We start from the raw sequence: 15,596 nt of genomic DNA on the forward strand, positions 1-15,596 counted from the left end.
TCCAGCATGCCTGGTTACAGACAGACAGACAGCGCGGAACCTCGAAGACCGACGGACAGCAACAGTTGGGGCGACTTGAACTAACGTCAGCTTCCGTTTGGGAACGGCGGGAAACAGTAGATTGACGTCAGACGCAGCTTGGGCCTTCTGTCCTCGCGCGCGTTCGTTCTTCCAGGACCCAGCCCCCCCCCCGAGTCCCACCCCCCCCGAGTCCCACCCCCCCTGAGCCCCACCCCCCGGAGTCCCAAGCCCCACCCCCCGAGCCTGCGGCCTCGCTTCTTACACGCAGCTCGGGCCTTCGGCCCTCGCACCTTTACTAAACCAACTCTGTGTCAACGTGGACTGTGAAACACACACACAGCTAAATCACTATGAAGCTAAGGCTAGCTAGCAACAGAATCCGTGACGTCATATGTAAGGCTAGCTAGCAACAGAATCCGTGACGTCATATGTAGGCCAAGGACCCCGAGCCGATGTTTCAGTGCGCATCGTTTGTTTCAAGCCAGTGCGCCTCGAGGTCCCGCGCTGGCTACTGGCCGACGCAGCAGCCGGTCGCGGCTACTTCCGTGCCTGCACCCCGTTGGATCGAGCGGCAACAACGTTTCTGAAGCGGCAGGCTCCATTGTGACAGTGTGAGTGACGTAAAGCAGAGCGATACGGCCGTAAAGCGGGTTGGACGTGGGCACAACGAAGATTGTGACACGTGAATGCAGTGCTTGCGTTACGCTGAGAAAATGTTAACAAAACGAACATCCGAAGACTGGACACTGGTTATTATAACAATAAACACCAAAAGGCTTTATTACAGTTTCCATATTGGCTTTCAGCTCTTTTTTTTACACGTCACACTGTGTCGGCCTTGTTACTGTAACGTGCATGGATAAGAAGACACGCTGGCCGCTGCCAAGCGGATCCGACCCTTTAGTCTAGCAGTTAGTGATGTCTCCTGCGGTGCGGGCGACGCGGGTTCGCCTCCCGGCCGCGGCAGCTCCTGTGATTGCGTTGTCCCCCGAATTCGCTACATTACGTTTGTTAGATTAGCAACATGTGTTTTCCGTTTTGTTTTTCGGGTAATATTTTCACTTTTTCAATTTTGCTATTCAAATTGGACCATGTCTCACTGAAGTTTAAACTGTTTAAACATAGTATTATACTTGTTCACATGTCAATGTTGGTGTCAGTTACTTTCATAACAGACATACTGACACATGTAATGCATTAATATCTCTACTGGGTATTTATCTTGACACAATATAGAGTTTAAACACCGGCCGTCATTACGTAGCAGGGAAATCCCGGCCCTTCTAGGCTCTCTGTTAGGGTCAGGACTTGGCTTTAGTCTTGAGGTTAGGGTTAGGCAGTGTGTGTGTGTGTGTGTGTGTGTGTGTGTGTGTGTGGCGTGTGTGTGTGTGTGTGTGTGTGTGTGTGTGGCGTGTGTGTGTAAGAGAGAGGTTGTGTCACATCCAAAAACAGGCAACAGCCGGTGGAGTGTGTATCTTAGTGCGTGTATCTTAGTGCGTGTATCGTAGTGCGTGTATCTTAGTGTGTGTATCCTTAGTGCGTGTATCTTAGTGTGTGTATCCTTAGTGCGTGTATCTTAGTGTGCATCAGCGCGTGTCAGGAGAAAGGCAGCCTGTTCAGACAGCGTCAGATGAGCTCATACTTACTAACAACTTCCGTTTGTTTTGGCGAGCTGCGGGGGAGGAGGGGCGACAGGGGAACTGCGCTCTGCAGCCTGTATATAACGACCCCCACACGTCAGTCCGCCACTGCCAGACAGGAGCTGAGAACTACCGAGCGGCTTCTCCCACGTTTTTGAGACGACCACAACTCCTCTAATCTACCAGGTAAGATCACATGTTTTCTAACCTGGACTTCTCGCGACATCACGCTTAACGCGTGAGATGAGACAGGCACTCCGTCACATTTCAAATGATGGCTTCTATAAACGGCACCAGGCAGCGGAAACGGGCTTCTATAAACGGCACCAGGCAGCGGAAACGGGCCGGCTGGATAAGCGCTGTGTGTTGTGTTACCAGTGTCAGGAGGTGTGTCAGTTGCGCCACCGTTTGTGCCGGAGACATACTCACAGTGGTGAACACTCATTACAACACAATTATACTAACTTGTTTTTTTTAAATAGCTTTAGCCTGTTGAAGCGACCAAGGCGGTTTTTGGATTTTCAAAGTTTAATAACTTTGTGGGGGGGGGGATACAGACCTGCCGCTCCCCGAATTCTCATTAAATTACATACATAATTGCATATGTTTGCATTAAAACGAGTTTTCGATCAATTGCACAAAAACACATCTACGTAAAACGACCATGGACGGTCATGCTGACCGTCTCGTAATTTGCGCGTCATGGTGTGCGACATGTCGCTACTGATGACGTGGTTGGTCGCGTCATTTCCTTCGTGAAGTTCGTTGCTGTGTCTTAGAAACCCACTAGCGCCCTCCAGTGGAGAGAAACAGTCTACACTTGATGTGTGATGATGTCCAGCATGTCTGGTTACAGACGCGCCATGACCACCACCGTGGCGATTTAAAATGGCCGCTGTCCAACGCCTTTACTACTACAGGCGTTGGACAGCGGCCATTTTAACTTGTTTAAAAGTAGTATTAAAGTTGTTAACATGTTAATGTTGGTGTCAGTTAGCTTCATAACAGACGTACTGACACGTGTAATGCATTAATATCTCTACTGGCTACTTATCTTGACACAGTATAGGGTAGGCCTCGTTACGTTTGTTAGATTAGCAACATGTGTTTTCCGTTTTGTTTTTCAGGTAATATTTTCACTTTTTCAATGTTGCTATTCAAGTTTGGCCATGCCTCTCTGAAGTGTAAATTGTTTAAAAATAGTCTTATAGTTGTTAACATGTTAATTTTCGTGTCAGTTAGTTTCATAACACACATACTGACATGTGTAATGCATTAATATCTCTACTGGCTATTTATCGTGGCATAATATAGAGTTTAAACGCCGGCCGTCATTTTGACCGCCCATGGTCGTGTTTGGCAGGGGTGGAATGCCGGTCTTTGTGGTGCTAAGCGGCAAGGTCTGAGGAGCTGTTTCAGGACTTGGGGTGATGCGGGGCCGATCGTGCTGTGCACACAGCAGAGGTCAGCGTGCCGTGTGTGTCATCTTACTCACGTGCTGTGAGCGACACAGCTGAGGTACAGCGAATGAAACCAGGGGAGAACACGCGGGGCAGTGCTTGCTGGGTATCTGTGGTGAATGATGATACAGCCGTAGTCACAGTGATGCCTTACCTCCCCCAGTGATGACACTGGAGCAACGAACCTGCCTTTCTTAAACACCATGCAGCTCAGGACCAACGTTCATTTACTCATCCCGCTGAGTATTGCAACATACTAGTACCAGTGTGTACCCGCAGGTTTAGAACATGCTAGTACCAGTGTGTACCCGCAGGGTTACACCATACTAGTACCAGTGTGTACCCGCAGGTTTAGAACATACTAGTACCAGTGTGTACCCGCAGGGTTACACCATACTAGTACCAGTGTGTACCCGCAGGGTTAGAACATGCTAGTACCAGTGTGTACCCGCAGGGTTAGAACATGCTAGTGCCAGTGTGTATCCGCAGGGCAACATATTAGTACCAGTGTGTACCCGCAGGGTTAGAACATGCTAGTGCCAGTGTGTATCCGCAGGGCAACATATTAGTACCAGTGTGTACCCGCAGGGTTAGAACATTCTAGTACCAGTGTGTACCCGCAGGGTTAGAACATGCTAGTACCAGTGTGTACCCGCAGGGTTAGAACATGCTAGTACCAGTGTGTACCCGCAGGGTTAGAACATGCTAGTGCCAGTGTGTATCCGCAGGGCAACATATTAGTACCAGTGTGTACCCGCAGGGTTAGAACATGCTAGTACCAGTGTGTACCCGCAGGGTTAGAACATGCTAGTACCAGTGTGTACCCGCAGGGTTAGAAGGAACAGATGAAAATAGAGAGAAGGGGCATACTCAGCTCAGCCAGGAAAGCACCGGCTGAGTTCTCAGCAGTCACTGAGTCAGCAGTGAAGCGCAGCTCGTGCAGACCGACTTGACTCAAGTTATTCAAACAGAGCCTTCAGTCTACAAGCTTTACACAGGGACCATGTACTGGATCTGTCATGCAAGTACTGCGTAAAGACAACGTGTAGTACTTATACTGTAAATGTGCAAGGCTACTCACAGCTTCTTCCTCTGTCACTACAGCATATACATATTATCCCGGCATGTGTGGTGGAGCATGTAGGTACACCATCGCTCTCTCTCTCCCACTCTCGCTCTCCCGCTCCCGCTCCCCCTCTCTCTTTCTCCCTCTCTCTTTCTCCCTCTCCCCCTCTCTCTTTCTCCCTCTCCCTCGCTCTCTTTCTCCCTCTCTCTCCCCCACTCTCTCACTTTACCCCTCTCCCGCCCCCCCCCTCTCTCATCCGCTCCCACTCTCTCTCCCCCACTCTCTCTGTCTGTCTGTCTCTCTCCCCTCTCTCTCTCCCTCTCCCCCTTTCTCTCCCTCTCTCTGTCTCCCTTTCCATCTCTCTCCCCCTCCCTCACTCTGTCTCTCACTCTCTCTCACTCACACACACACACACACTCACACACACACACACATGGGACACAAAAAAAGTACCTTACTTCATTCAAGGTTTGAATCCATTTTGCGGGGGGGGGTGTAGGGGGGTGTGTTTGTGTATTTCAAGTCTAAAGAGTCAATGTGTTCAACAGTCTTATGACTTGTGGAGAAAAAAAAACTGTCCTTAAGCCTGATGGTTTAGACCCGGATGCTCCGGTACCGTTTGCCAGACAGTAATAGAGCAGATGGTTTGTGGATGGGGTGGCTCAGGTCCCCAAATATCTGCTGGGTTTTCTTCCCGTACCTCTGAGTGCAGAGGTCCGGCATGGCTGCTAGATCAGTCTGGTGATGTGCTGCACTGTTTTCCATCACCATCTGTAGAGCCTTGCAGTCAAGGGCGGTGCAACTGCCATACCAGGCGGCAATGCAGCAGTCAGGACACTGTCGATGGTGCATCTGTCGACATTGTAGACTATCATGCCATCTCTAGGGTGATGTAGAGGTTGTAGAGTACCCTGCCACCTCCAGGACGATGTAGAGGTTGTAGAGTATCCTGCCACCTCCAGGACGATGTAGATATTGTAGAGTACCCTGCCACCTCCAGGACGATGTAGATATTGTAGAGTATACTGCCACCTCCAGGACGATGTAGAAGTTGTAGAGTATCCTGCCACCTCCAGGACGATGTAGAAGTTGTAGAGTATCCTGCCACCTCCAGGACGATGTAGAAGTTGTAGAGTATCCTGCCACCTCCAGGACGATGTAGATATTGTAGAGTACCCTGCCACCTCCAGGACGATGTAGAGGTTGTAGACCAGCGTTTCTCAAACCTCTCCTGGAGGACCACTTGTCCTGCATGTTTTAGATCTCTCCCTGCTCCAACACAGCTGATTCAAATGATCAACTCGTTATGAGCTCCCGAAGCTGCCTCATAACAACACTGATCATTTAAATCAGCTGTGTTTGGAGCAGGGAGAGATCTAAAACATGCAGGACAAGTGTTCCTCCAGGAGAGGTTGGAGAAACGCTGTTGTAGAGTATCCTGCCACCTTCAGGACGATGTAGATGTTGTAGAGTATCCTGCCACCTTCAGGACGATGTAGATGTTGTAGAGTATCCTGCCACCTTCAGGACGATGTAGATGTTGTAGAGTACCCTGCCACCTCCAGGATGATGCCAGTGTGGTGTGACCAGGTCAGGTCCTCGCAGTTGTACACCCTGAGGAAACTGAAGCTGCTGACTCTCTCCACTCCTGTCCCGCTGATGTGGATGGGGGTGTGTCCACCCCGCTGCAGCTCCCTGAAGTCCACTATCAGCTCCTTATGTCTTGATCCGTGCTCAATAATCCAGGCAAGGAAATCAAAGAAAGTTGAATCAGTTCATCTGGACACAATGCTTATTGACAGACACATTTCATCACTCATCTAAGTGACCTCTTCAGTCTCAACTGACTGCAGGTATCCCACCATTTATACACAATACAGTGGCATAACGACCGAACCAACAATTGGTTTCATATGTAAATTGCTATGACCATTAACGAGAGTTAAAATGGCCATGTGTACTTCTCAGCTCCTCAGTTTTGCTGACATTGAGATAGAGGCTGTTGTCCTGGCACCATGTAGTCAGGGCTCTCACCTCACCTCTGCAGGCCCTCTCATTTTTGGCTTTATCAGGCCGGTGATGGTGGTGTTGTCATCAAACTTAAACATGGTGTTGGAGCTGCGTGTGGCAGTGCAGCCATGCGTGAACAGGGAGTATAGGAGGGGGCTAAGCACACAGCACTGGGGGGCACCAGTACTGAGAGTCAATATGGGGGAGGTAGTGGTGCCCATCCTCACTACCTGTAGTCTGCTCATCAGGAAGATCCAGCTTGACAGCGTTGAGTGATTTGTTATCAAAACTCTTTTTCCAAAGGGTTTTGTTTGTTTCTGCAAATGGAAACGAGAACAATTGATTTTTTTTGTAGATAAATTATAAAGCCAATTTGACCATTGAATATAACAAAGAAAGTCTGACAAAGAAAGCCAGTCTTCTTCTTCTTATTCTTATTCTTCTTCTTCCTCTTCTTCTGCTCCTTCTTCTGCTCCTTCTTCATCTTCTTTCAGCTTTATTTAGTTAAAGAAAGTCATTACTATTACCAGAAATATACTGTTTCTTGAATTGACTGTTTGATGTACAGATTAATGTGAATTTAGTTGTCCTATTGAGCAGTTTAAATGATTCAGTTTACTGTTCGGACATGATCTGTTGACTAGTGCCGGTTACATTCAAGCTTTGTAGTGTATTTGGAACCAGTAGTAGCAACCTGGAACCAGCAGTAGCAACCTGGAACCAGTAGTAGGTACCTGGAACCAGTAGTAGGAACCTTGGACCAGTAGTGGCAACCTGGAACCAGCAGTAGGAACCTGGAACCAGTAGTAGGAACCTTGGACCAGTAGTGGCAACCTGGAACCAGCAGTAGGAACCTGGAACCAGCGGTATCAACCTGGAACCACTTGTAGCAGCCCAGTTAGCATATTCACTGTGTACAGTTTGGTGGCTATCATTTAGTACATACCACTGGAGACTCATCTTGTATCAAACTCAAAAATGACCCGTGCAAACACAATTCATACACATTTGAAGCACATTCTTCTAAAACAGATGTGGAGTATGTTCATTTTTTGGAGTTGGCTTTTTTGACAGCAAGCACTACTACACCTCCAATCTGCGAAATAATGTTAGTGCAACCAACTCAGCAAATAAATTTGATTAAATGTACTAAAATAGAAAGCTTTCACATCATACATGGAGTAAACATCTGCTCTTGTGGTAGGTGTTGTAATTGGATTGTTATGATTGGTATACTCTTTCACGTTTTTAAAGAGGAAACATGTCTGGTTTGTGTTGTTTGTTTTCAGGGTGTCTGAACCAGTTGGGATTTCTGTGCACTGAGTTTAGGGTCCAAACAGACGATCATTTTGACAAGCCAACTAACACTAAACTTGCTTGTTTTGTCTTTGTCCAGGATGGTGTGTGTATACGTGTTCCTCTTCCTGGCTCTCTGCAGAGCAGGGTTTTGCAGCCTGCAGGAGCATCAGACAGACTTTGGGCTGCAGGTGTTCTCCCAGTTAGTTGAGGGCTCTAAGGGAGAGAACCTGGCCTTCTCCCCCTACGGCGTGGCGTCTCTCCTGGGCATGGCCCAGCTGGGAGCTGGAGGCACCACCCGCAAGGCTCTGACTGCAGCCATGGGCTTTTCTTTACAAGGTAAACATTGATAAACTCTGAACATTACTTGCTAGCATTTGTTTTCTCTTCAGCTGAGGTGACTAAGGTGAGCAGTGATCTCTGACTCATAGGGTGTACACTTCCACCTGGAAAACATTCTCCAAGACTTATCCATACCTCTCGAAAGGAGGCACAACAAACATGGAGACAGTTTGTTTTCAAAGTGTGTCCTCGCTATGCTCCTCTTGTCTTTATTATTCAGAAAAGGGGATGTCTCGGCAGCAGCGTCTACTCCAGCGAGACTTGTCCAGTGAGGAGGGTGTGGAGGTGATCAGCGGGGTGTTAGTGGAGCGGAAAATGAGCTTGGAGAAGGGATACCGAAGGGCATTAGCTAAAGCCTTCCAGACTCACCCCCATCAGGTTGACTTCTCCAGGCCAGAACAGGCACGCAGCATCATCAACGACTGGGTTTCAGACCACACTGCAGGTACTCACATGGATTGGTTGATGGCGTATCATGAATTCTTAGTATTAGTAGGACAGCATTATCGAATAATTCCAGTCAGAGCAGCAGTAAAACAGCAGCCAACCATTTTCTGGAAAGTGCTGGTATCATCATCATGACTGCACATTTAAGATCATCATGACTTTACAGTAAATATTTCTTAATTGGATTACATAGGCTTCCCATAATTCATCCACTTTTTTCACCTTTGTTTTGTAGGTGCCATCCCTAAATTCCTGCCTCCCGGATCGCTGACTGACGAGACCCGCCTGGTCCTCCTGAATGCCCTCCACTTCCAGGGCCTGTGGAATGTGCCCTTTGACACCAAACTGACGCAGGAGAGGATTTTCCACTGTGCAAATGGCAGCTCTGTGCCCGTGCCCATGATGAGGCTCACCAATCGCTTTAAATATGGTAGGAGTAATGTTTACCCACTGAAATGTTTGTGTATTCAGTGTCTGCTGCAACATGGCAACCGGTCAACTGTCATCTCTGTTATCTTTATTTGACAGGTGAATTTGTTTCTGCTGATGGTTTGGACTATGATGTCATTGAGCTCCCCTATGAGGGGGATTCACTGAGTATGCTCCTGGTGCTGCCCTTTGAACCAGAGGTGTCTGTGAGCGCCCTCACCAAGGAGCTGAGCAGCCGGAAGATCCAGCAGTGGAGAGCAGAACTGAGGAGTGTCAAGCGACAGCTGGCCCTGCCAAGGTGAGACAGAGAGAGAGAACGAAGAAATCAAAACTCAAAACAAACTAGAAGTCTATCGGGCCCTAAAAACAAACTATGATTTGGAAGAATACCTCTTAACTGTCAGAGACAGGAAGCAGCGACAGATCCTCACCAAACACAGGCTCAGTGACCACAGTCTCGCCATTGAAAAGGGGAGACACAAAAAGACCTGGTGGTTGCCAAAAGAGCATCAAACATGTGGTCAGTGCAGGACAGATGAGGTGGAGACAGAGGGGCACTTCCTCCTTAAATGTGGCAAATGTGAAAAACAGCGCCAGGCTTTTGTCCAGGAGCTGGAACATGTGATTCCAGAGTAGCAGGACATGGAGGACGCAGGTAAACTGCGGGTGGTCCTGGGAGGGGGGCCAGCGGCGAGCATTGCAGCAAGATTTATATTTTCCTGCCACCACCTGAGACACGGTGGGTGACGGCACCTCTCATTGGTTGTTATTCGCTGTCGTCATTATTTAGCGAATGCCTCGTGGCAGACGCTTTTGGTCCGGGGTGACGTGAGGGCTGTAGGTGGCGCATTCTCAATGAATGTGGCCCCCTGAGGCCGAGCGCACGGCTTCGGCGTTGTTGGTGCCGTGTTCTTGCCAGCTAGGCCACGGAACCATAAACTGTTATTGCTGCTGTTGTTGTTTGATATCATAATCATTGTTGTTGTTGCTGTTATCACAATCGTTGTGTTCTGTTGTTGTCTTACATGCTTTGGCAATATGTACACAAACCTATGTCATGCCAATAAAGCAAATATTGAATTGAATTGAGAGAAGGGGGGGGGCATGGTGTACCTCTATGCTCCACCACACATGCCAGGATATGTGTATATGTTGCAGTGACAGAGGAAGAAGCTGTGAGTAACCTTGCACATTTAGGAGTCTCCATGGACGATGATATTCATGGATGACATTGTGATCTGTAGTGAGAGTAGGGTGCAGGTGGAGGAGAGCCTGGAGAGGTGGAGGTATGCACTGGAGAGAAGAGGAATGAAAGTCAGTAGGAGCAAGACAGAATACCTATGCGTGAATGAGAGAGAGGACAGTGGAATGGTGAGGATGCAAGGAGCGGAGGTGATGAAGACATTTGAGTTTAAATACTTGGGGTCAACTGTTCAAAGTAACGGGGAGTGCAGTAGAGAGGTGAAGAAGAGAGAGCAGGCAGGGTGGAGTGGGTGGAGCAGAGTGTCAGGAGTGATGTGTGACAGAAGGGTACCAGCAAGAGTTAAAGGGAAGGTTTACAAGATGGTTGTGAGACCAGCTATGTTGTATGGTTTGGAGACAGTGGCACTGATGAAAAGACAGGAGGAGGAGCTGGAGGTGGCAGAGATGAAGATGATAAGATTTTCACTGGGAGTGATGAAGAAGGACAGGATTAGGAAGGAGTATATTAGAGGGACAGCTCAGGTTGGACGGTTTGGAGACAAAGCAAGAGAGACAAGATTGAGATGGTGTGGACATGTGTGGAGGAGAGATGCTGGGTATACTGGGAGAAGGATGCTGAATATGGAGCTGCCAGGGAAGAGGAGAAGAGGAAGGCCAAAGAGGAGGTTTATGGATGTGGTGAGGGAGGACATGCAGGTGGCTGGTGTGACAGAGGAAGATGCAGAGGACAGGAAGAGATGGAAACGGATGATCCGCTGTGGCGCCCCCTAATGGAGGCAGCCGAAAGTAGTAGTAGTAGTAGATTGTGTGCGGTGTGTAATAGTGTGTAAGTGTGTAATGTGTTGATGTTCTGCAGGTTCACCCTGGACTGTGAGGTGGATCTGAAGACGGCTCTCTCCAACATGGGTCTGGGCAGCATGTTCAGCTTGGCTACTGCTGACTTCACACGGATCACCGGTAGGTCACCCTGCCCCTTCAGCTGACATCACCACGCTGTCTTACACCTGCCCTCCCCATCTAACGTCCTTTATTACCCCACCAGTCTTACACCTGCCCTCCCCATCTAACATCCTTTATTACCCCAGCAGTCTTACACCTGCCCTCCTCCATCTAACATCCTTTATTACCACAGCAGTCTTACACCTGCCCTCCCCATCTAACATCCTTTATTACCCCAGCAGTCTTACACCTGCCCTCCTCCATCTAACATCCTTTATTACCCCAGCAGTCTTACACCTGCCCTCCCCATCTAACGTCCTTTATTACCCCACCAGTCTTACACCTGCCCTCCCCCATCTAACATCCTTTATTACCCCACCAGTCTTACACCTGCCCTCCCCATCTAACATCCTTTATTACCCTAGCAGTCTTACACCTGCCCTCCCCATCTAACGTCCTTTATTACCCCACCAGTCTTACACCTGCCCTCCCCCATCTAACATCCTTTATTACCCCACCAGTCTTACACCTGCCCTCCCCATCTAACATCCTTTATTACCCTAGCAGTCTTACACCTGCCCTCCCCATCTAACGTCCTTTATTACCCCACCAGTCTTACACCTGCTCTCCCCCATCTAACGTCCTTTATTACCCCACCAGTCTTACACCTGCTCTCCCCCATCTAACGTCCTTTATTACCCCACCAGTCTTACACCTGCCCTCCCCATCTAACATCCTTTATTACCCTAGCAGTCTTACACCTGCCCTCCCCATCTAACATCCTTTATTACCCCAGCAGTCTTACACCTGCCCTCCCCATCTAACATCCTTTATTACCCCAGCAGTCTTACACCTGCCCTCCCCATCTAACATCCTTTATTACCCTAGCAGTCTTACACCTGCCCTCCCCATCTAACGTCCTTTATTACCCCACCAGTCTTACACCTGCTCTCCCCCATCTAACGTCCTTTATTACCCCACCAGTCTTACACCTGCTCTCCCCCATCTAACGTCCTTTATTACCCCACCAGTCTTACACCTGCTCTCCCCATCTAACATCCTTTATTACCCCAGCAGTCTTACACCTGCTCTCCCCATCTAACATCCTTTATTACCCCAGCAGTCTTACACCTGCTCTCCCCCATCTAACATCCTTTATTACCCCACCAGTCTTACACCTGCTCTCCCCCATCTAACGTCCTTTATTACCCCACCAGTCTTACACCTGCTCTCCCCATCTAACATCCTTTATTACCCCAGCAGTCTTACACCTGCTCTCCCCATTTAACATCCTTTATTACCCCAGCAGTCTTACACCTGCTCTCCCCATTTAACATCCTTTATTACCCCAGCAGTCTTACACCTGTTCTCCTCCATCTAACATCCTTTATTACCCCAGCAGTCTTACACCTGCCCTCCCCATCTAACATCCTTTATTACCCCAGCAGTCTTACACCTGTTCTCCTCCATCTAACATCCTTTATTACCCCAGCAGTCTTACACCTGTTCTCCTCCATCTAACATCCTTTATTACCCCAGCAGTCTTACACCTGCTCTCCCCATCTAACATCCTTTATTACCCCAGCAGTCTTACACCTGTTCTCCTCCATCTAACATCCTTTATTACCCCAGCAGTCTTACACCTGCCCTCCCCATCTAACATCCTTTATTACCCCAGCAGTCTTACACCTGTTCTCCTCCATCTAACATCCTTTATTACCTAAACAGGCATTCATCATAGACAAGTAGAAATATTAACAATACTCCAACAAAATAAAACTAATTTCTAAGAAGCTGGCAGTGTTGCATGACGGGTAATATATATATATATATGCGTGTGTTTGTGTGTGTACATATATGTATTAATGTATATATATATATATACGTGTGTGTGTTTGTGTGTGTATATGTGTATGTATGTGTGTATATATATATATAATTTGATAAGGATAAGTTAGTCCCTGTTTCCATCATAATATTGTTGGTAGTATTTATTTGATTCCAAGTCAAATGAGTTAGTGAACAGAGTAAAAGGTGGATGGGTCTCAGGGCAACATGGTTTGTGTCTATGCAGACACTGGAAGGTCTATAATAGATCTTTATCTCCTTTTACCTTCATCTTTATCTCCTTTTACCTTCATATTCATCTTCATTTTTATCTCCTTTTACCTTCCAGCTGATGAACAGCTGTATGTGTCCAAGGTTCTGCAGAGGGTCAAGATAGAAGTTGACGAGCAAGGAACCAAGGGAGCAGCAGCAACATGTAAATGACAGTCTTAAATATATATTATATATGTACACACACACACACACACACACACACACACACACGAAGGCACACACAGTAAATGGGCGTGTTTGTTGGTCTTTGTTGTAGCTGCTGTCATGTTTTCCCGCATGGCTGTGGAGGAGATCACGCTGGACAGACCCTTCCTCTTCATCATCCAGCACCAGCCCACAGGTGAGATACCCATGTTTTCACCCACACACTTGAACTTTGCATCACTTTCATGAAATTTCAAACAGGTGCCTCTTAGTATTATTATGAGTATTATTAGTATTAGTATTATCAGTATTATTACTATTATTACTATTATTAGTACTATTATTGTTATTATTACTAATATTAGTATTATTAGTATTGTTAGTACCATTAGCATTATCAGTATCATTAATATTATTACCATTATTAGTACTATTATTGTTATTATTGTTATTATTACTAATAGTATTATCAGTATTATTAGTATTGTTAGTACCATTAGCATTATTAGTATTATCAGTATTATTAGTGGTATTATTAGTATTATCAGTATTATTATCAGTATTGTTAGTATGATTATTAGTATTATTAATCTTATTATTAGAATTATTAGTATTATTTGTATTGTAGCACAATAGCATCCAGATGGTCAGTCAGTCACCGGCTGACTTACTAATTAATTGATTAATTAATTGTGCCATCAACTCACCAGAGACTAATAGCTGGGTAGCAGAGTATTCCTATGATTTCTGTGTTCCAGTCCACCACTTCCTCTAATGCAGTTCCCCCCCCCCCCAACCCAGGTGCTGTTCTGTTCATGGGCCAGGTCAATCAGCCCCATCAACAGCTTCAACCATCACAGCCCTGAAGACAGTCTGAAACACCGCTACAACCTCCACTGTCACGCCAGTGTCACTCCAGTGTCCCTGTCATGGGCCACCATTATCCACACGTGCTACTGAGACTTCAAAACGGAACAGACCTGATGCCTGTATGTGACCAGTGTGTTTACTAAGACCAGTTGTGACGTCATCAACCATATGAGAAGCTGGCTGATAATGTGTTGATCGTTGAGAACGAAAATATATATTTTTATAGAGAGGACAACGGTTCAGATTTGACATGAAAGAATTATAAACCAGGGACGATGTGATTGTTTAACCGAAATGAAATGCCTGGATGGGGTATATTTGGTGATAATTTATTGCTTTTGATGGATGTGGCTGACAAGATCAAGAACTATACGAAGGGAAATTAATCTCATCACATTCCAATATGCAATAGTTCATTTTAAATGGGACACACTCTTCTAATTCTTCACAAAGTGCATTTTCATGGCTGCTTTCACCCAAAAAGAGACGTATTTGTTTTCGGTTTTTAGAATGTTGATAGTGATGTTTATTGTCATTGTTATTATTTGCTTTATTGCTGCAAAGAGAAATATGTATTTTTACACTATTTATATATTTATTAAAATAAAAAGGTTTAACAAAGGTGGTTTGCATTTTTTGTGGTTCACAGCTTTGTAAAAGTTCTCTGGTTAAATGCTGCCCCCTTGCGGCCATGCACAGTATCACGTATTGTGCGGCGCAGGCCTGTGCTGTATTCGGTCAGTACAACCGTGAAAAGTCGTCCTCATGAAGCTGATAGACACAGTGGTGTAGCTCTACAACAGAGTTCTGTGTTAACACACATTTTTATTGTACAACTACATTCTCTGAAGTCATTCTTTAGCTATCGCCGCTTGCAGTCGTTTCCATGGTAACTCCATCACGATCTCGTTTGCCATGGCAACCACATTTGAAAAAAAAAGAAGAAAAAACACGTCCACCAACCCTCTGTTAATGCCCTAAAGTGAGAAGCAGTTGTCCGTTGTGAGAGTTCCCATCATGTATTTCAGACTGTATGGACTGGACGTGTCTCCTTCCGGTACACCAGGGACGGCTGGACTGGACTGCGCCGCTGACTGTCGTTTATAAATAGTAACGGAGTACAGTACTGGTTGCTGATGACGCCACATGGCTGAGTGGGATGCGCACTGCGCATGTGCGCATGTGTGCGGGGAGGCGGAACAGCTGACGCGGTGATAGGAGCCCGTAGTAGCTGACTAGGTGAACTGGTGCAGGTCGCGGTTTACCTGGACCGTAGTATTCTGGGGTAGACATGGGATGTTAGCGTTGACTGTGTTTTAGAAGAAAACCACGGACCAAGCCTCGTAGAAACCACGGTTGTTCATTGCACCGGTCTAAGAAAAGAGCCCGGCGAGATGGTAAGTAGTGCTGTGGGCTCAGTGTGGCAGCTAGCTGCTAAGCTAGCGCTAGCAGGTTAAGGTGTATGGTTTCAGGAAGCGTCTCCACCTGGGACACCTCCTCCTCCTCCTCCCCCCCCCCCCTCCTCCTCCCCCTCCCGCCGCCGGGCGTATGGAGCCAGCAGGCCTTTCTCCCTCAGAAACGGTCTCGCTTTCAAACGAGCACATTTTA

At 47.0% G+C, this 15,596-nt stretch overlaps 2 protein-coding genes across 2 annotated transcripts in view; both read left to right on the forward strand.

Moving 5' to 3' along the window:
- Positions 1–1,715: 1,715 nt before the first annotated feature.
- Positions 1,716–14,609, forward strand: serpine1 (serpin peptidase inhibitor, clade E (nexin, plasminogen activator inhibitor type 1), member 1). Its single transcript, XM_056300314.1, has 9 exons — positions 1,716–1,847; positions 7,594–7,832; positions 8,056–8,280; positions 8,518–8,712; positions 8,811–9,009; positions 10,771–10,871; positions 13,030–13,116; positions 13,231–13,314; positions 13,920–14,609. Exons 2-9 carry the CDS (start codon positions 7,595–7,597, stop codon positions 13,982–13,984), a joined length of 1,194 nt encoding a protein of 397 aa, XP_056156289.1. The 5' UTR covers positions 1,716–1,847; position 7,594; the 3' UTR covers positions 13,985–14,609.
- Positions 14,610–15,214: 605 nt separating this feature from the next.
- Positions 15,215–15,596, forward strand: part of ap1s1 (adaptor related protein complex 1 subunit sigma 1) — a 41,321-nt gene continuing 40,939 nt past the window's right edge. The window contains exon 1 of the mRNA XM_056300335.1: positions 15,215–15,385. Coding sequence (XP_056156310.1) covers positions 15,383–15,385 — 3 coding nt within the window. The 5' untranslated portion in view covers positions 15,215–15,382. The remainder of the gene's footprint in view (positions 15,386–15,596) is intronic.

Source organism: Lampris incognitus, chromosome 20 (assembly GCF_029633865.1).
Source record: "Lampris incognitus isolate fLamInc1 chromosome 20, fLamInc1.hap2, whole genome shotgun sequence".
Classification (NCBI taxonomy): Eukaryota; Metazoa; Chordata; class Actinopteri; order Lampriformes; family Lampridae; genus Lampris; species Lampris incognitus.